The sequence below is a fragment of the Macaca thibetana genome, chromosome 6, assembly GCF_024542745.1.
Source record: "Macaca thibetana thibetana isolate TM-01 chromosome 6, ASM2454274v1, whole genome shotgun sequence".
Taxonomy (NCBI): domain Eukaryota; kingdom Metazoa; phylum Chordata; class Mammalia; order Primates; family Cercopithecidae; genus Macaca; species Macaca thibetana.
The window spans coordinates 109,067,689-109,082,247 of record NC_065583.1 but is presented as its reverse complement, the minus strand read 5'-3'; the positions used below and the strand labels follow the sequence as shown (position 1 = coordinate 109,082,247).

The 14,559-nt window shown below is 43.1% G+C and overlaps 2 protein-coding genes across 2 annotated transcripts in view; both read right to left on the bottom strand.

The window, feature by feature from the left end:
* MRPS27 (mitochondrial ribosomal protein S27) overlaps positions 1–14,559 on the bottom strand; it is a 1,100,726-nt gene that overhangs the window by 205,375 nt on the left and 880,792 nt on the right. The gene's annotated exons all lie outside the window — the stretch shown is intronic.
* ZNF366 (zinc finger protein 366) overlaps positions 9,589–14,559 on the bottom strand; it is a 67,161-nt gene continuing 62,190 nt past the window's right edge. Inside the window, exon 5 of the mRNA XM_050793543.1 lies at positions 9,589–13,695. Coding sequence (XP_050649500.1) covers positions 13,160–13,695 — 536 coding nt within the window. The 3' untranslated portion in view covers positions 9,589–13,159. The remainder of the gene's footprint in view (positions 13,696–14,559) is intronic.

Genomic DNA, 14,559 nt, shown 5'->3' with positions numbered 1-14,559 from the left:
GGAGATCGAGACCATCCTGGCTAACACGGTGAAACCCCGTCTCTACTAAAAAATACAAAAAGCTAGCCCGGCGAGGTGGCGGGCGCCTGTAGTCCCAGCTACTCGGGAGGCTGAGGCAGGAGAATGGCGGGAACCCGGGAGGCGGAGCTTGCAGTGAGCTGAGATCCGGCCACTGCACTCCAGCCTGGGCGACAGAGCGAGACTCCGTCTCAAAAAAAAAAAAAAAAAAAAAAAAAAAAAAAAAAAAAAAAAAAATTATGACCACAGTGAGATACACTTCACACCCATTGGGATGGCTATTATTAAAACATGAAAAATAACAAGTGTTGAATGAGGATGTGGGGATAATGGAACCTTTGTGCATTGCTGGAGGGAATTTAAAATGGTGCAATGTCTGTAGAAAACAGTTTGGCAGTACCACAAAAAGTTAAACATAGAATATTACCACATGACCCAGCAATTCCACTTCTAGGTATGTGCTATGGTGTAAACGTGTGCCTCAAAGTTCATGGGTTGGAATCTTAATCCCCACTGCAACATTGCTCAGAGGTGGAACCTTTAATAGGTGGTCAGGTCCTGAAGACTCTGCCCTCATACGTGGATTAATGCCATTATCTTGGGAGTGAGTTCCTGATAAAAGGATGAGTTTGGCCCCTTTCTCTCTCTCACCCATGTGATGCCTTCTGCCATGGTGTGATGCCTTCTGCCATGGTATGATGCAGCAACAAAGCCCTCACCAGATGCTAGTCCCTCAATCTTGGACTTCCCAGTCTCCAGAACCATAAGCCAAGCAAACTTGTATTATTTATAAATTACTCAGTCTGTGGTATTCTTTCATAGCAGCAGAAAATGAATCAAGACAGTATACACTGAAAATCAAAATGGAAAGAACTGAAAACTGAGACTCAAACAAATATTTGTACCCCAATGTTCATAGGAGCATTATTCACAACAGCCAAAAGGTAGAAACAACCCAAACATTCACTGATGGATAAATGGATAAACAAAATGTAGTATGAATATATATAATGAAATATTATTCAACCTTAAAAATGAAGGAAATTCTGACATGTGCTATAACATGCATGAACTTTGAAAACATTATGCTAGTAAAATAAACCTAACATAAAGGACACATACTGTGTAATTCCACTTATATAGGGTACCTGAGTAGTCAAATTCAGAGTCAGAAAGTAGAATAGAGATTACCAGGGGCTGGGGAAAAGAGATAGTAGGAATTATTGTTTAATGGGTGCAGAGTTTCTGTTTGGGATAATGAAAATTTTCTGGTAATAAATAGTGGGGGTGAGTGCACAACATTAAGAATATACTTACTGCATTGAATTATATACTTAAAATGATAAATTTTATTTTATGTATATATTTCTTTTTTCTTTTTTTCTTTGGAGACCGCATCTTGCTCTGTCACACAGACTGGAGTGCAGTGCGCGATCTTGGCTCATTGCAACCTTGGCCTCCCAGGTTCAAGCAATTCTCCTGCCTCAGCCTCCCGAGTAGCTGGGACTACAGGAGAACACAGCCACTCCCGGCTAAATTTTTTTTTTTGGTATTTTTGGTAGAGAAGGGGTTTCACCATGTTGCTCAGGCTGGTCCCGAACTCCTGAGCTCAGGCCATCTGCCCGCCTTGGCCTCCCAAAGTGCTAGGATTACAGGCGTGAGCCACCGCACCCAGCCTGTATTTCTACAATAATAAAGATGATGTTGTAAAACCTATGAACGGATTAATTGTATTCACAATGTTGTACAACCATCACCGCCATGCTCTGCTACCTCTTTCAGTGTAGGTCTTCCACAGTGCACAGCCGAGCCCACTAGAACAGCTCCACCAAAACACAGAAATGCGAGGAAAGAGGGACTACACTCCTCACCAGCTTCTCCACTCAGCTCCTCCCCACTGAGCAGCAGCTGAGGGTGGGGGGAACTGTTGCCTGGATACCCACCCAGGAGAGATGTGTCTGTATAGGCTGGGGAGGTGGGAGTTGCCACCTGGCTGCCAGGCCCACTGGACAAGCCATCTGGAAGCTGGGGAGGTGGAAGGGTGAAGATCCTAGCTTGATTGCCATGGCCTCTCATTGATACTACAGAGTTTCTGTAGATTTGTTGAATAAATATTCCTTAAACTGTTGTAAGCCCTTTGGCCAATCACCAGAGATTTTTGAATGATTGTCTTTTACCTGTTTAATAGATGTCTCCCTGGGGGAGAAGTTTCACTGGCATCGTTACATTATCATTCTGGAAGAGTTTTAATTAGTTTTAATTAACCATAGTGGAAAAGGCATCGTTATATTATCATTCTGGAAGCTCCTCTCTTCCTCAAAGAGTTTTAATTAACCATAGTGAAAAATGCATCTTTTAAAACAGAGGCATTTTGTAGAGGCCCTCTTGAAGGCTTCTCCTGATAAATTCATGTATCAATCTTGGTCTGATGGAATTCTAAAGAGAAGAAGAGATAGCGGCTGTATCCAATCACAAGTATATTTAAAACCTTGCTGAAGATGGTGTAGTAGTAGCCAGGCCCTTTGCTCAGAGAGCTAACAGTCTGAATAAGGCAAAGCGTTTGAGTAGATAAACCTGAGATCAAAAGTAAACTATCCCTGCAGGAAGGTAAGGAGATTAATAGCATGGAGGCATATGGAGCTTTTGGAAATAAAGCCATTTGAAATCCACAAAATCACCTGTGTCTTCAGAGAGGGGCTTAGAGTGACTTCTAAGGGGATTAGACCCTGTTAACAGTGTGCTTCAGAGAGATGCATCAGTATACCTGACGAATGTTTTTTGAATGTCCTTGGGGAGGCTAACATTGTAATTATCTGTTTCTGAGGCTCTGCATAACTTTGCTTTGATTTTTGCTGTTTTTTTTTTTTCTATAAGGACTTTGCCGTTACTGGGGATTTTATATTTCTTTTATTTTCAATTGGTTTTTAAGGAGGGAGAAGAGGCAATTGACTCCATGCCGTATGTATATAGTCTTGTAAAACCACTGCTGAAGATTTGAAATATTATTCTGACTTGAATAACTCGCCACTCCAAGTGAAGCTGTTTTCTTCGCTAGACTTGCCACAGTTTGGAAGGGAAGCTGTCCTTCAGCAATGATAAATGACACAGCAATTGTTTCTGCAAGTCCAGAATGATGAATAGATCTTGCCTCATTTGACACAGGAGAGACCAGTTTCTTTACTGCTACATTCTAGAAGAAGAAAAAACCATTTGCCAGCATGCTTAATATGATGAATTTCTAAACTGAAAGCACTATCTTTGTAATCCTTTTTGATGTCTCTTAATATATCTATCCATTTTCCTCCAAAGACCATTTGTTTATTAAGATCCACTCTGTGAAAAGAGTCACACGGTGTATTTCAAATGTCCATTTAAAATGATTCTTTAGGTATGATGCCAGAAATTGTAACAGCCCTCCGCCTCCCCTTCACATTGCCTGTGTGACCTCTGGCATGTCCTGCCAAGTACCCTCCCTCTCTCACTTTCATTGCCCAAGTGCATTCTGAGTAGCAAGGAGTTCTGCTTGGACTCGTTGTTTGGGTCAGGCTCAGAGAGCACTCTTAGGTTTTTTTCTCATCGGCTAATAAAGATTAGGGGTGGCATCAGGGGAAGCACGTCTTAGAGATGAAGGGCAAATGGAGATCTTTGATTCAAAGAATGTGGCTCCATCACTTTCTCTTACATAAAAATTCTATTCATCCCACACTTCCTACTGCAAATCACATTGGTACCCCATGACAATGCAGCAGATACACAAGGACTTTCCCACATCACACTACAAACACAGCCACCCTCTCTGGGGAACGTAAGAGAACCTTTTGGGCTTCCACTTCCCCTCCATTTGTTTGAAGGATCAAGAGAACACTGTTCCATTTTCAACAAAAATTAAAAAGGAAAATCATGAAAAGAGCCAACCTCCTCTTTTTTTGTTTTCTCCCTTAATATATTGTTGCATCCAGGGAAGAGGAAACAGTGAGCGCCACTGATACTGGGTCCCCAGGGACCCCATAAGGGTCACTCCCCAGCTATCAAATGAGCATGTCTTCCTCCACTTGCAGAGTGAGTTTTTAACGGGAATGGAAGTTACTCTTGGCTCAGCTCTGATGTTCAAAAAAAAAAAAAAAAGAAAAAAGAAAAAAAGAAAAAGAAATGCTACAGAGCTTCAGGGAACCAGGCTGTGTTCACACCTGGGTTTTCACAGGACAGAGATTTTTAGCTTTAAGGCCTTGGAGATTTGGAGAAAGGAGATTTCAGAAATCATTAGCCATGTTCCTGCCAGCTTCAGCAGGCCAGCTAAGAACAGTGTGTTCCTTAAGGGCAGGAACAAATTCCTTCCACATGTTTTTGTTTTCTTGTTTCTTCTTAAGGTGCTATCAGTGGTACCATGGGCCAGTTAACTTTGGGACTTAAAATGTGACAATATCTCATTTTTTCTACACCATTGCTAACTAAGATGATCACTAGATAAAATTTTCCAGATAACTGGACTGTCATCCTTTGAGAGCTGCATTTTAAAAATGGAAATGTGTTTGGACTCCATTTAGTGAATAAAAACAATAGAGATGGTTAACTCTTTGTGCAAGTTCATGTTCATGGGTGTATTATTTTATTGGCTGCATCAAAGATGTCCTCAAGGTCTATGGAGATGAAAAGGACTCTGCAGCCTCACATGATGGTCTTGAAATTCTAGCCTTTCTGTTACTTTTCTGATCTTCCAACTCCGTGTTCATTTGGCATTGTTATTCTGTCATTTCTTCCCAGAATCTGCGTCTGAGAAGCCTCATTGCCTTCCTCAGTCTGGACTATTTACTTCTTCACCAGTTGTAATGTAGGCAAAACTGAGAGAAACCAGATGGACTTAGTTTTACATACATTACTCAGTAAATATGCCCTCCTGCCAACTAAATGAAAAGCATGGTTTTTATGACAGCATCAAAATCTAATTGATCCCTTCAGTCATTGTGAGGAGATGGACTTTATATCAAGTGGCATTTTATTTTGAACTTAGAAAAATATGCATCTTATTACAATTTACCTTCAGTATAACAAGTCCATTGGACCTCCACGCCAGATTTTGAACCATTCATTTCTAAATTATTTGCTACCTCCTTAATCTAGGCCAGTATTATCTCTCAGAGATTATGGAAACTGCCTTTTGATGGTGTTCCAGCATCATCCTGGCTTTCTTCCAACCCTATACACTATAGTCAGAATGAACTTTCAAAAAAACTGAATCTCATTATTTCACCTCCTTTCTCAATGGCTTTCTATGTTAGCCTCACCTTGCAGCACTCACCCTGTCCTGCTGTGCTTTACCACACTGTCTTAAGGGGTGAAAAGAGGTAATCGACTCAATCCTGTATGTAGACACTCTTGGAAAACCACTGCTGAGAATTTTAAATATCGTCCTGAGTTGGGTAACCTGCCATTCCAAGTGAAACTGTTTTCTTCACTAGACTTGCCGCAGGTTGGAAGGGAAGCTATCCTTCAGCAATGATAAATGACACAGCAACAGTCTGTGCAGGTCGAAGATGATGAATAGATTTTACCTTATCTATCCCCTCAGTTGACACAAGGTTGATACCAGTTTCCTAGAAGAAGAAACAAAATTATTTGCCAAAATGCTTAATACAATGAATTGTTAAACCGGCCATTATATATATATATACACATACACACACAAACACACACGTATATATATATACACACACACACATATATGTATCTCACAGGACCTTTGCATCTGCCGTCTGCTCCATCTGGAATGCTCTTCCCTCTTTCCCTGGCCTGTTTCTTCTCTACTTCAGTTCTCAAATTAAATTTCACTTCCTCAGAAAGGCAATTCTTCACCATCTTACTTAAAGTAGGCATTCACTATTATTCTCAGTCTAGGGTAGAGTATGTGGATAGACATATGAGAGTGAACACAAAGTAGGAAAATCTTTATATCACATGTTAATACACATCATTAGATAGCATCTACCATGGAATAGACATTAAATAACCCAGCAGACAAAAATGACCTCACCAGTTGACTTTAGCCACCCCAGTGCTGGAGCAAAGAACTCGTGAACAAAGTAGCCACACTGGTAGAGATTACACACAGGTCCAGCAGCAAGAACTGCATTTACAAAGGTTGATCTAGCTGCTACCACTGCTAAATATCCAACATGCCAGCCATGAGGACTGGTGATGGGCTTCTAATATGACACTGTTGCTCAAGAAAACCAGTCAGTCACTTGGTAAGATGTTGTCTCCAATGAGCTCGTTTCATCCTGAGGGGCCAGTGGTTCCTTATTACAGGCATAGACACATACTCTGAGTATATGTTTGCTTTCCTGCTCGTGGGTACTTAGCCAGCACTACTCTGCAAGGGATGGGGTTATGGAATGCTTGCTATGTTGGCACAGAATCCTATATAACATCGCATCAAGCCATGACCTTCAGCTTATAGTAACTGAGGTTTAGAAATGAGCCCTGGCCACAGGATCTACTGATCATATCAAATATGCACCACCCAGAAGTGGCTAGCTCCCTACGGTGCTTCTTGGAGGAAATACTCTGGAAGGATGGGGTGCCACCCTCTGGTATATAATTGAATCAAATACTTTTATATGGTGCTAAGTACCAATAGAAAGACTGCATAGGTCCAGGGACCAGGAGTGGAAGTGGGAGTGGTCCCACTTGCCATCAATCCCAATAACACTCTGGGGTGATTGGCGGGTTGCCCGGGGCGGTGGGGGGGTGTTGTACTTCTTATCACATAACTCTGGGCTCTGCAAGGTTAGAAACTTCCATCCTCAAAGATGGTACACTTTCACCTTGGAACATAGCAAGAGTATCATTAAATTATAAGCTACAGCTGCAGACACTTTTGTTCCTTGCCTCCAGGGTGCAGAAGACAAGGAGAGGAGTCACCATCTTGGCAGAGGTGATTGACCTGATCATCAGGAGGAAGTAGGGCTGTTGTTACAGAGTGGGCCAGGAAGTATAGTGTGGAACCTAACGACCTACTTAGGCTCATTTGGTACTTCCTGGCCTACTTGTGATGTTAAATGAACAGGCACAGCAACCTCATTCTGCGGCTAAAAGAACAAACATCTATTTCTCACAGTTCTGGAGGTTGGGAAGTGCAGATCAAGGTGCAGGCAGAATCAATGTCTGGTAAGGGCTTTGTTCCTGGTTTGCAGACAGCTGCATTGCTACCTTCTCACATGGGAGAGAGAGAGAAGGCCTAGTCTCCTCCTCTTCCTCTAAGGGCACTAATCACATCATGAGGGCCCCATACATAACTTAATCCAAACCTAATTGCCTCCCAAAGACCCTATCTCCAAACACCATCACATTGGGGATTATGGTTTCAAAATATGAATTTTGGAGGGACACAAACATTCAGTCCATAGTAGCATGGTGACAAGGGCTCAGACCTCTTGCAGATGAGAACCTGGATGAAATCACTAGGAAAGCCACCAAGACTGCCAGAGGTGGTATCTGATGGTGAGGAGAGTCTAGACTGGGTAATGGAGAAAGAGAAAATGAGTATCACTTTTGGTCTCTAGACTCATTGCAGCTGTAGGGGCTGAAATTTGTGCTCACCTTCTCTTCTAAGTTTTCAATCAGGAAGAGAAGCCCACTGGAACCTGCAGGAGATGCTTCATGAATGTGCATTAATAAGTGGACTGGGGTGAGGCAGAGATGAGCAGTCTCTCTTCAAGGAAGTACTTGCATCCGAGTTATGAGAGTGCAGTTGGCAGACAGCCTCCAGCTGCCAGCTCCCTCAGGGTCTGGCCCAGCTGCAGAGAGTCACACCTTTTCTGGGGAAGCCCACATCTGGTGACTGAACCAGGCAGGGGTGTAGAGGAATGGACATTTCTGTTCAAATTGGCATAACTCTGATGGGCAACATTTGCCCCCAGAGCTGCCCACCACAGTAGCTGAGGCTTTGTTAGGGCTGCACTGCAGGTTGCTTTCTCCCTCTGCTCAACCTTTCTTTCCTCTTCCCTCTTCCTACTGGTATTCATCCTTGATAAGTAGCTTCCATCCAAATTTGTCCCAGCATCTGCTTCCGGAGAACCCAACATGCTATAGGCTATATGCTTTACCTGCTACAGACAAAGGAGTAAGTTGCCAACTAGGTAATTTGGGGCAAGTTATTTCACTCTCCTGGACTTCCATTTCCTTCTTGGTAAAATAGGGATAATGTTTGCGAGTATGTAAACCACCTGGCACAGTGCTTGGCCTATCACAGTGTTCAATATGTGCTGCAGTTTTGCTGTTTTAAAGGGAAGCTCCCCAGGAATGGACAGTCCCCTGTGCTGACACAACTTTGTGAGGTTTCTGTTGAGGATGGGAAGCTGAGTGCTCAGTCTCCTGGCCACATTGTTGACAATCGCAGTGCCTAATTTTTTTTTCTTTTCTTTTTTTTTTTTTAGATGGAGTCTTGCTCTGTTGCCAGGCTGGAGTGCAGTGGTGCGATCTCAGCTCACTGCAACCTCCGCCTCCTAGGTTCAAGCAATTCTCCTGCCTCAGCCTTCCGAGTAGTTGGGACTACAGGCACGCACCACCACGCCCAGCTAATTTTTGTATTTTTAGTAGAGACAAGGTTTCACCATGTTGGCCAGGCTGGCCTCGATCTCTTGACCTTGTGATCTGCCCACCTAGGCCTCCCAGAGTGCGGGGATTACAGGCGTGAGCCACCGTGCCCAGCCTTGCAGTGCCTAATTCTTAACAGAGCATCACCATGAGCCCAGCACATTCCAAGTGTCTTGCATGTTTTAAGTCATTTCAACAACCCAGTGAAAAAGGTAGAGTTCCTAGTCCCATCTTACAGATAAGGAAATGAGGCACAAGTGGTTCATGAACTGGTCTCAGGTCCCAAAGATTGGAAGTGGGAAAGCTGGGCTTTGAACACTTTGAACACAGGCCACCTGGGAGCAGAATTTGAGCTTTTGCTTATAGTATCTACTGCCTTTTTGTTGAACTTCATTTTACAAAGAATGTGAGGCAGAATGAGACAATCCTGCCTTCACCTCCCACTTGCCTGTGACATCCTTCCAGAATAATTTTTTTCTGAATAGGAAAGGGCAACAGGATGAGGAAGATGTCACCTTCCTGCAGATGGATTGGAATTCATTCATCTCTTTCTGAAGCCCTGAGGGAGGGAGAATCAAACACACTTGTATTCCTGGGGCTGAGGAGCCAAGCACTGGGAACCACCCTGGCCAAGGGTATAATGGCAGGAGTGATATGTTGACAATGGCAGCTACCTTGCAAAATTTCAGGTATCTGCAAATAATTAACTCAGTTTTTTCAACATGTCTTTATTTGCTTAAATTAACAAAATATAGGTTACATGTTCTTTTCAGGTAAACTGCTTTTTCAGTGAAGCAGAAAGCAATATTCACAACTTGGGCTGCTATATACTTAGAGTTTTAGTTTTTAAATAGCAAGCTAGGGTTCTGTACAAAATCAACATTTGATGTAATGTTGTCCAAATATGCGAAGGATTTCAAATGTTAGCTCTGTTATATTTTGTTCCAGCAAAGCAGACAAAGATCATAATTCAAAACACCATGTTAATATTTTATTAAATGCCTTCAGGGCTTAATAAATACAGTATGCACATTGAGCTTTCTCATGCAACTACTCATATACAAATATACCAGTTACTCTCGTGGGTTCATGAAAGGTCAGCCTTAGTCTCATGGCCAATGGGGAGTCAAATTTTTAAAAAGAGAGAGAAAGAGGAATTGAAAGGCAACATGAGGGTTAATCATAGGAAAGAATAAAAAGAATAAAAGAAAAATATGCCACTTGGCTGGTCCATTGATTGGTTCAAAGTGACAGTGGTCAAAAGGCTGGAAAGCATTTGGTAGTGACCTCTTTTCCCAGTCTCACAATGTGATATTCTGGTTTTGGAATGCTGGTAATCTTGGAAGGCTTCATCCCTTAGTTCTCTGAGATGGCCCACATGGACTCTCCTTCAAGGCTTGCCTTCTGGTTCATCAGCTCATTAGGCAAGGTTGGCCAACCCTTCCCTTAACTCTGTGCTCATGCATAAGGTGTTCATGTAATTTCTCACCTATACTGGAATACTTTTGAGAATTAAGGTGACACTTGAATAATTATCCTGGGACAACAGGTCTAAACCAGGATCATCCTAGGCAAACCAGGATGTTGGTCACTCAACAGCATACAAAACCAAGGTTTTAGCCTTGGTGCTCAGAAGGTTAATTCTGTATTAACCATTAGGTTAGATCTAATTAAGTGTCTTATGCCCAGAGTCAACAACTGAAAACAGGCACTGGAATACACTCCATAACAAATTGTTTTTATTTCTCCTAGACCTTTTTACTCCCTCCAAATAAAATTTTATTTAGAATGCGAACATATAAATCAGATGGAACTTGAGCTGCTTGGAGTGAGGTGGGTGTGGGAGTTGAGAGTTTCTCCTCTCCCTACCACTCTTCAGAGGCCTAAAGATGACCTCCGGCTCCTCAAAACACAATCTGAAAACCACCATTCTAGACCATACTCTCTCCATCTCAACATTAACTGGTCCCTCAAACATTCCCATGTGGTTTGTTTTGGTTGGAAAGGAATAGAGCCTGTTACTCTAGAATTTCCTGGTTCCCATTCCAGCCAGGCATACTCAGAACCAAATGGCATTCTGCAGGACATGTGGTCAAACACAGCACGTAGTAGGTCCTCAACACATGGCCACAGTGTGAATAAATGTGTAACTGAACCCTAAGAGCTAGAAGCCTCCCAGGCCAGTCTGCCAGCCTCCTGGGCAATTTCATCAGAGGCACTGATGAGCTATATTAATAATGAGTGGAAGAGACTTGCCCCTCTGAGGACTTGGAATGGGTTTTTGACCCAGAGTTGTGCTTGTAACCACAAAAACCCACAGTCTTCTCTTCACCATCTCCGTTGCAGGTGCCCTTACCTCAGGACACAGTACTCTTAGCACTTCATGGTGGTGGGGAGTCTGACAGGAGAAGCTTTAGGCAAGATGGCAGGGGAAATGGGTCAGAGATGGACACAACACACAGGTGAGTGATGACAACCAGGTGGGGCTAATGAAGCAAACCTTGGCCTACAGAAAAGGCCAGCCTCCAACAGTTGGAGATGGACATGTCTTCTAAAGGAATGTATTGGGAAGTCTGGGATAGGATGAAGCACAATAATAACCAGTACCTAGCTCTACAAATAAGAGTCAAAACTACCAAACAAGAGGTTTTTACATAAACAGACACAGTACCAGAGGGTTATTGCTATGGGCAGTCACACGTACATGACACCCGGTCAGTATTGCTTTTCTCAGTGCCAGTGCCTAAGTAAGGCCGACCTGCTGGGCCCATCCCACCCAGTAGAGTCATTTCCACTCACTGGCATCATGGTTCAAGAGTCTGGGAAGAGATAATGAGTCACCATAGGCCAGCCATGCATTTTTCAACATAGTAAGTGACCATAAACATCACAGGCATCATCTTCTAGTATAATGTCAAAAGTGTGTGTCTATATAGAGAGAGTGTGTGTCCACTCATATGGCTCTTACAGACAGGTAAGAAGGCCTAAGTCAGCAGTATGATTGTGAGGTCTCCTGTTCTCAACCTTAAAGAGTCTGAGGCTAGGAACAGAAATACTTATGAAGTCTCTGGGAAGTGTCCTGGAAGCCACAGAAATGGTGAGTTCTATTTTAGTCCCCTCAATCTTCTCAATCTCGGAAATTGCACATAAGAATTGCCTGGAGCAATCTGGAAAATTCCAGTCCTGGGGCTCCACTCCAGATCAATTAAATCAGAATCTTAATGGGTGAGGCCTTGGTTTGGTGTCTTTTTTTCACAGGTCACCCCAGATGATTCTAATGTACAGCCAGCACTGAGAACATAGTCCAGAGTTTTCTTTACTTATGATTAGCTGTCAACTATTCTAGTAACCCAAATAAGTCAGAGGTTAGATTTCTGGGAGAATTCTGAGGTCACCCCCCAGCTCTAGCTCTGAGGAGAAACCCCCTGGTCACTGGTGACAACTCTTCCTGCATCTGTCCTTTTTTTTTTTTTTTTTGAGGCAGAGACTCACTCTGTCACCCAGGCTGTAGTGCGGTGGCATGATCTCAGCTCACTGCAACCTCCACCTCCTGGGTTCAAGCGATTCTCCTGCCTCAACCTCCTGAGTAGCTGGAACTACAGGCATCCGCCATCACGCCTGACTAAATTTTGTATTTTTAGTAGAGATGGGGTTTCACCACGTTGGCCAGGTTGGTCTCAAACTCCTGACCTCAAGTGATCTGCCTGCCTCGGCCTCCCAAAGTGCTGGGATTACAGGCGTGAGCCACTGCGCCCGGCCCCTGCCTCTGTCTTATGCGGCATGAGGCCTCAGAGCAAGACAGCAATGGTCTCCAGGAGGGAGCTCTGCTTGAGAAGTGGGGGTTTGTCTGAGGAACTAGGACCCTGAACATCATCAGATCATCTGAAAAAAAAATGCTCCAAATGCTCAATCTGATGAAGACAGCCAACATAGAACAAGAAAATCTAAGTATTCTAGGTCACCAGTTTCCCTTAGTCAAAATTATTCTTCTCCTGAAATTTTACCTTATATCTGCAGCAACTACTCGAGAGCATTGTCCAGCATTTCATCCTCCTGTGCCATTTCTGACATTTTTGGTTATAGAATAAAGGCTATTTTAATATATACAACTACTAATATTTTCATCTATCTGGAAAATATTATAACCTTCACGGATTCACCTAGTTATTAATAAGGTGACACCTCAAGCACCATATTTTTGCAATTAGAAATTTACCATGTATTGCATATAAATCAGAGGAAAGTAGAATTTCTAAAAGCACCTCAGCATCAGCTTACGATTAGATATCTAGAAGAATACTCACAGTTTATTATACTGGCGATGCATCAAACGCCACTGAAGAAGACCCTGCACATGTGTGAAGGGTATCAAGGGCCCCGTGAATGACCTGAGAAGGCTTTCCATTACCTACATCCCTGCTTATTTAGTCTAAGCCATTTGTAGAGATTGGTACTATTTGCCAGTCTCCAGAAAATGACAGTTCATGCAGAAAGCTATATTTGAACTGCCTCGTTCTCATTTTCCAAATGTAATTTTAAAACTGTCCACTTAGATACCTAAAAGCACTGCTTGTTTTTCCATTTTCCTCTCCAGTAATTCTTTCAAACTCTCATCTCTGTGCTTGAAGTATAAGTAATCAGAAAAAGAGGGACCCCGCCGGGTACTCTGAAAAGCCCTGAGGCTGAGACACTCATCTCTGCCTGCATAGTCTCTCTCCTGGCCACCCTCTGCCCCAAGGTCGCCCTTGCTGCTCTCCTCCCATTCTTCCTTGGATGCATCCTCCTTCTCCTCCTTGCAGGTTTCCTCCAGCACCTCCGGTGCATGCTCCGGCTTGGTGGACAGATCCTCGGGTGTGCAGAGCTGCTGGCTCTGGGGTGCCAGGCCAGGGCTGTAGGGTTCCACCTCGTAGCAGTTATCCTCCTCTTCCTCCTCGTGGCAGTGGCTGCCCTGGGCACTCTCCCCGTCTGACTGGAACATGGGCACCTTGGCCCGGTGCTTCTGAGAGAGGTCAAAGGGCTCCTCCTGCTCCAGACTCCTCAGGACACCCGCTGTCTGTGCCAGGGCGATTCTCCCCCTTCCCAGACCTACAAGAGCAGAGTAAGAATTCATGCACCTGAGGAAATGCTGGGGCAATGGAACCTTGACGAAGGGGAGCAGCCCAGGGCCGTTTAATGTATTCTGATTGCGTATTTTACAAATAGATCATTCCCAGTAAGGATGTGGTCATGGGAGGCTTGTCACAGACAGTGTCCACATTGGTTTAATCCCTTTAAGGTGAATTTGGCAACATCCACCGAAAGCTTTAAAAATAAGCTTTGACTTAGCAATTATACTACTGAGAATTTAAACTGAAAAAATAGGCAGGCAGGTGCACAAAACACGTGTATGGATGCATATCACCATATTTTTTATCACAGTCAAACTGTGAAAAATTTTTGTATTTAATAATAGAGGTTTGGTTAAATAAATAATGATATATCCATATAGTGAACCATGCATAGGTGATGTGGAGACCTACTAATGATCACGAAAAGATATTTGCTATGTATTTTAAGTAAAAACAAAATATATATGTAAGTTTGTGTGTGCGTGTTTATTTATAGTGCAGACCTGATTTTATCTAGCTAGCCATCTCTATCAAAAAATGTCTTGAAGAAGTATGTCAAAATCTTAAAATTAACAAACATTCTCTTTTCACTTTTAATGTACTATTGTTTTATTTTTTACCATGAGCATACGTTTTATCATAAAAAAAGTAAATCAATAATAAAGGCATTTTCATCTTGAACAAAACAAAGATATCCCATTTGGGGCAGCAGACACCACCCCAGGACTGTGGCCCCTATGCCAACAGCCTACTCATAGACAGGGTAGGGGTGGCATGAAGAGGTCCTCTGAGGAGCTCACACAGCTCCTGTGTCTGACCACCAGTGTCCCTGCTGTTGGGC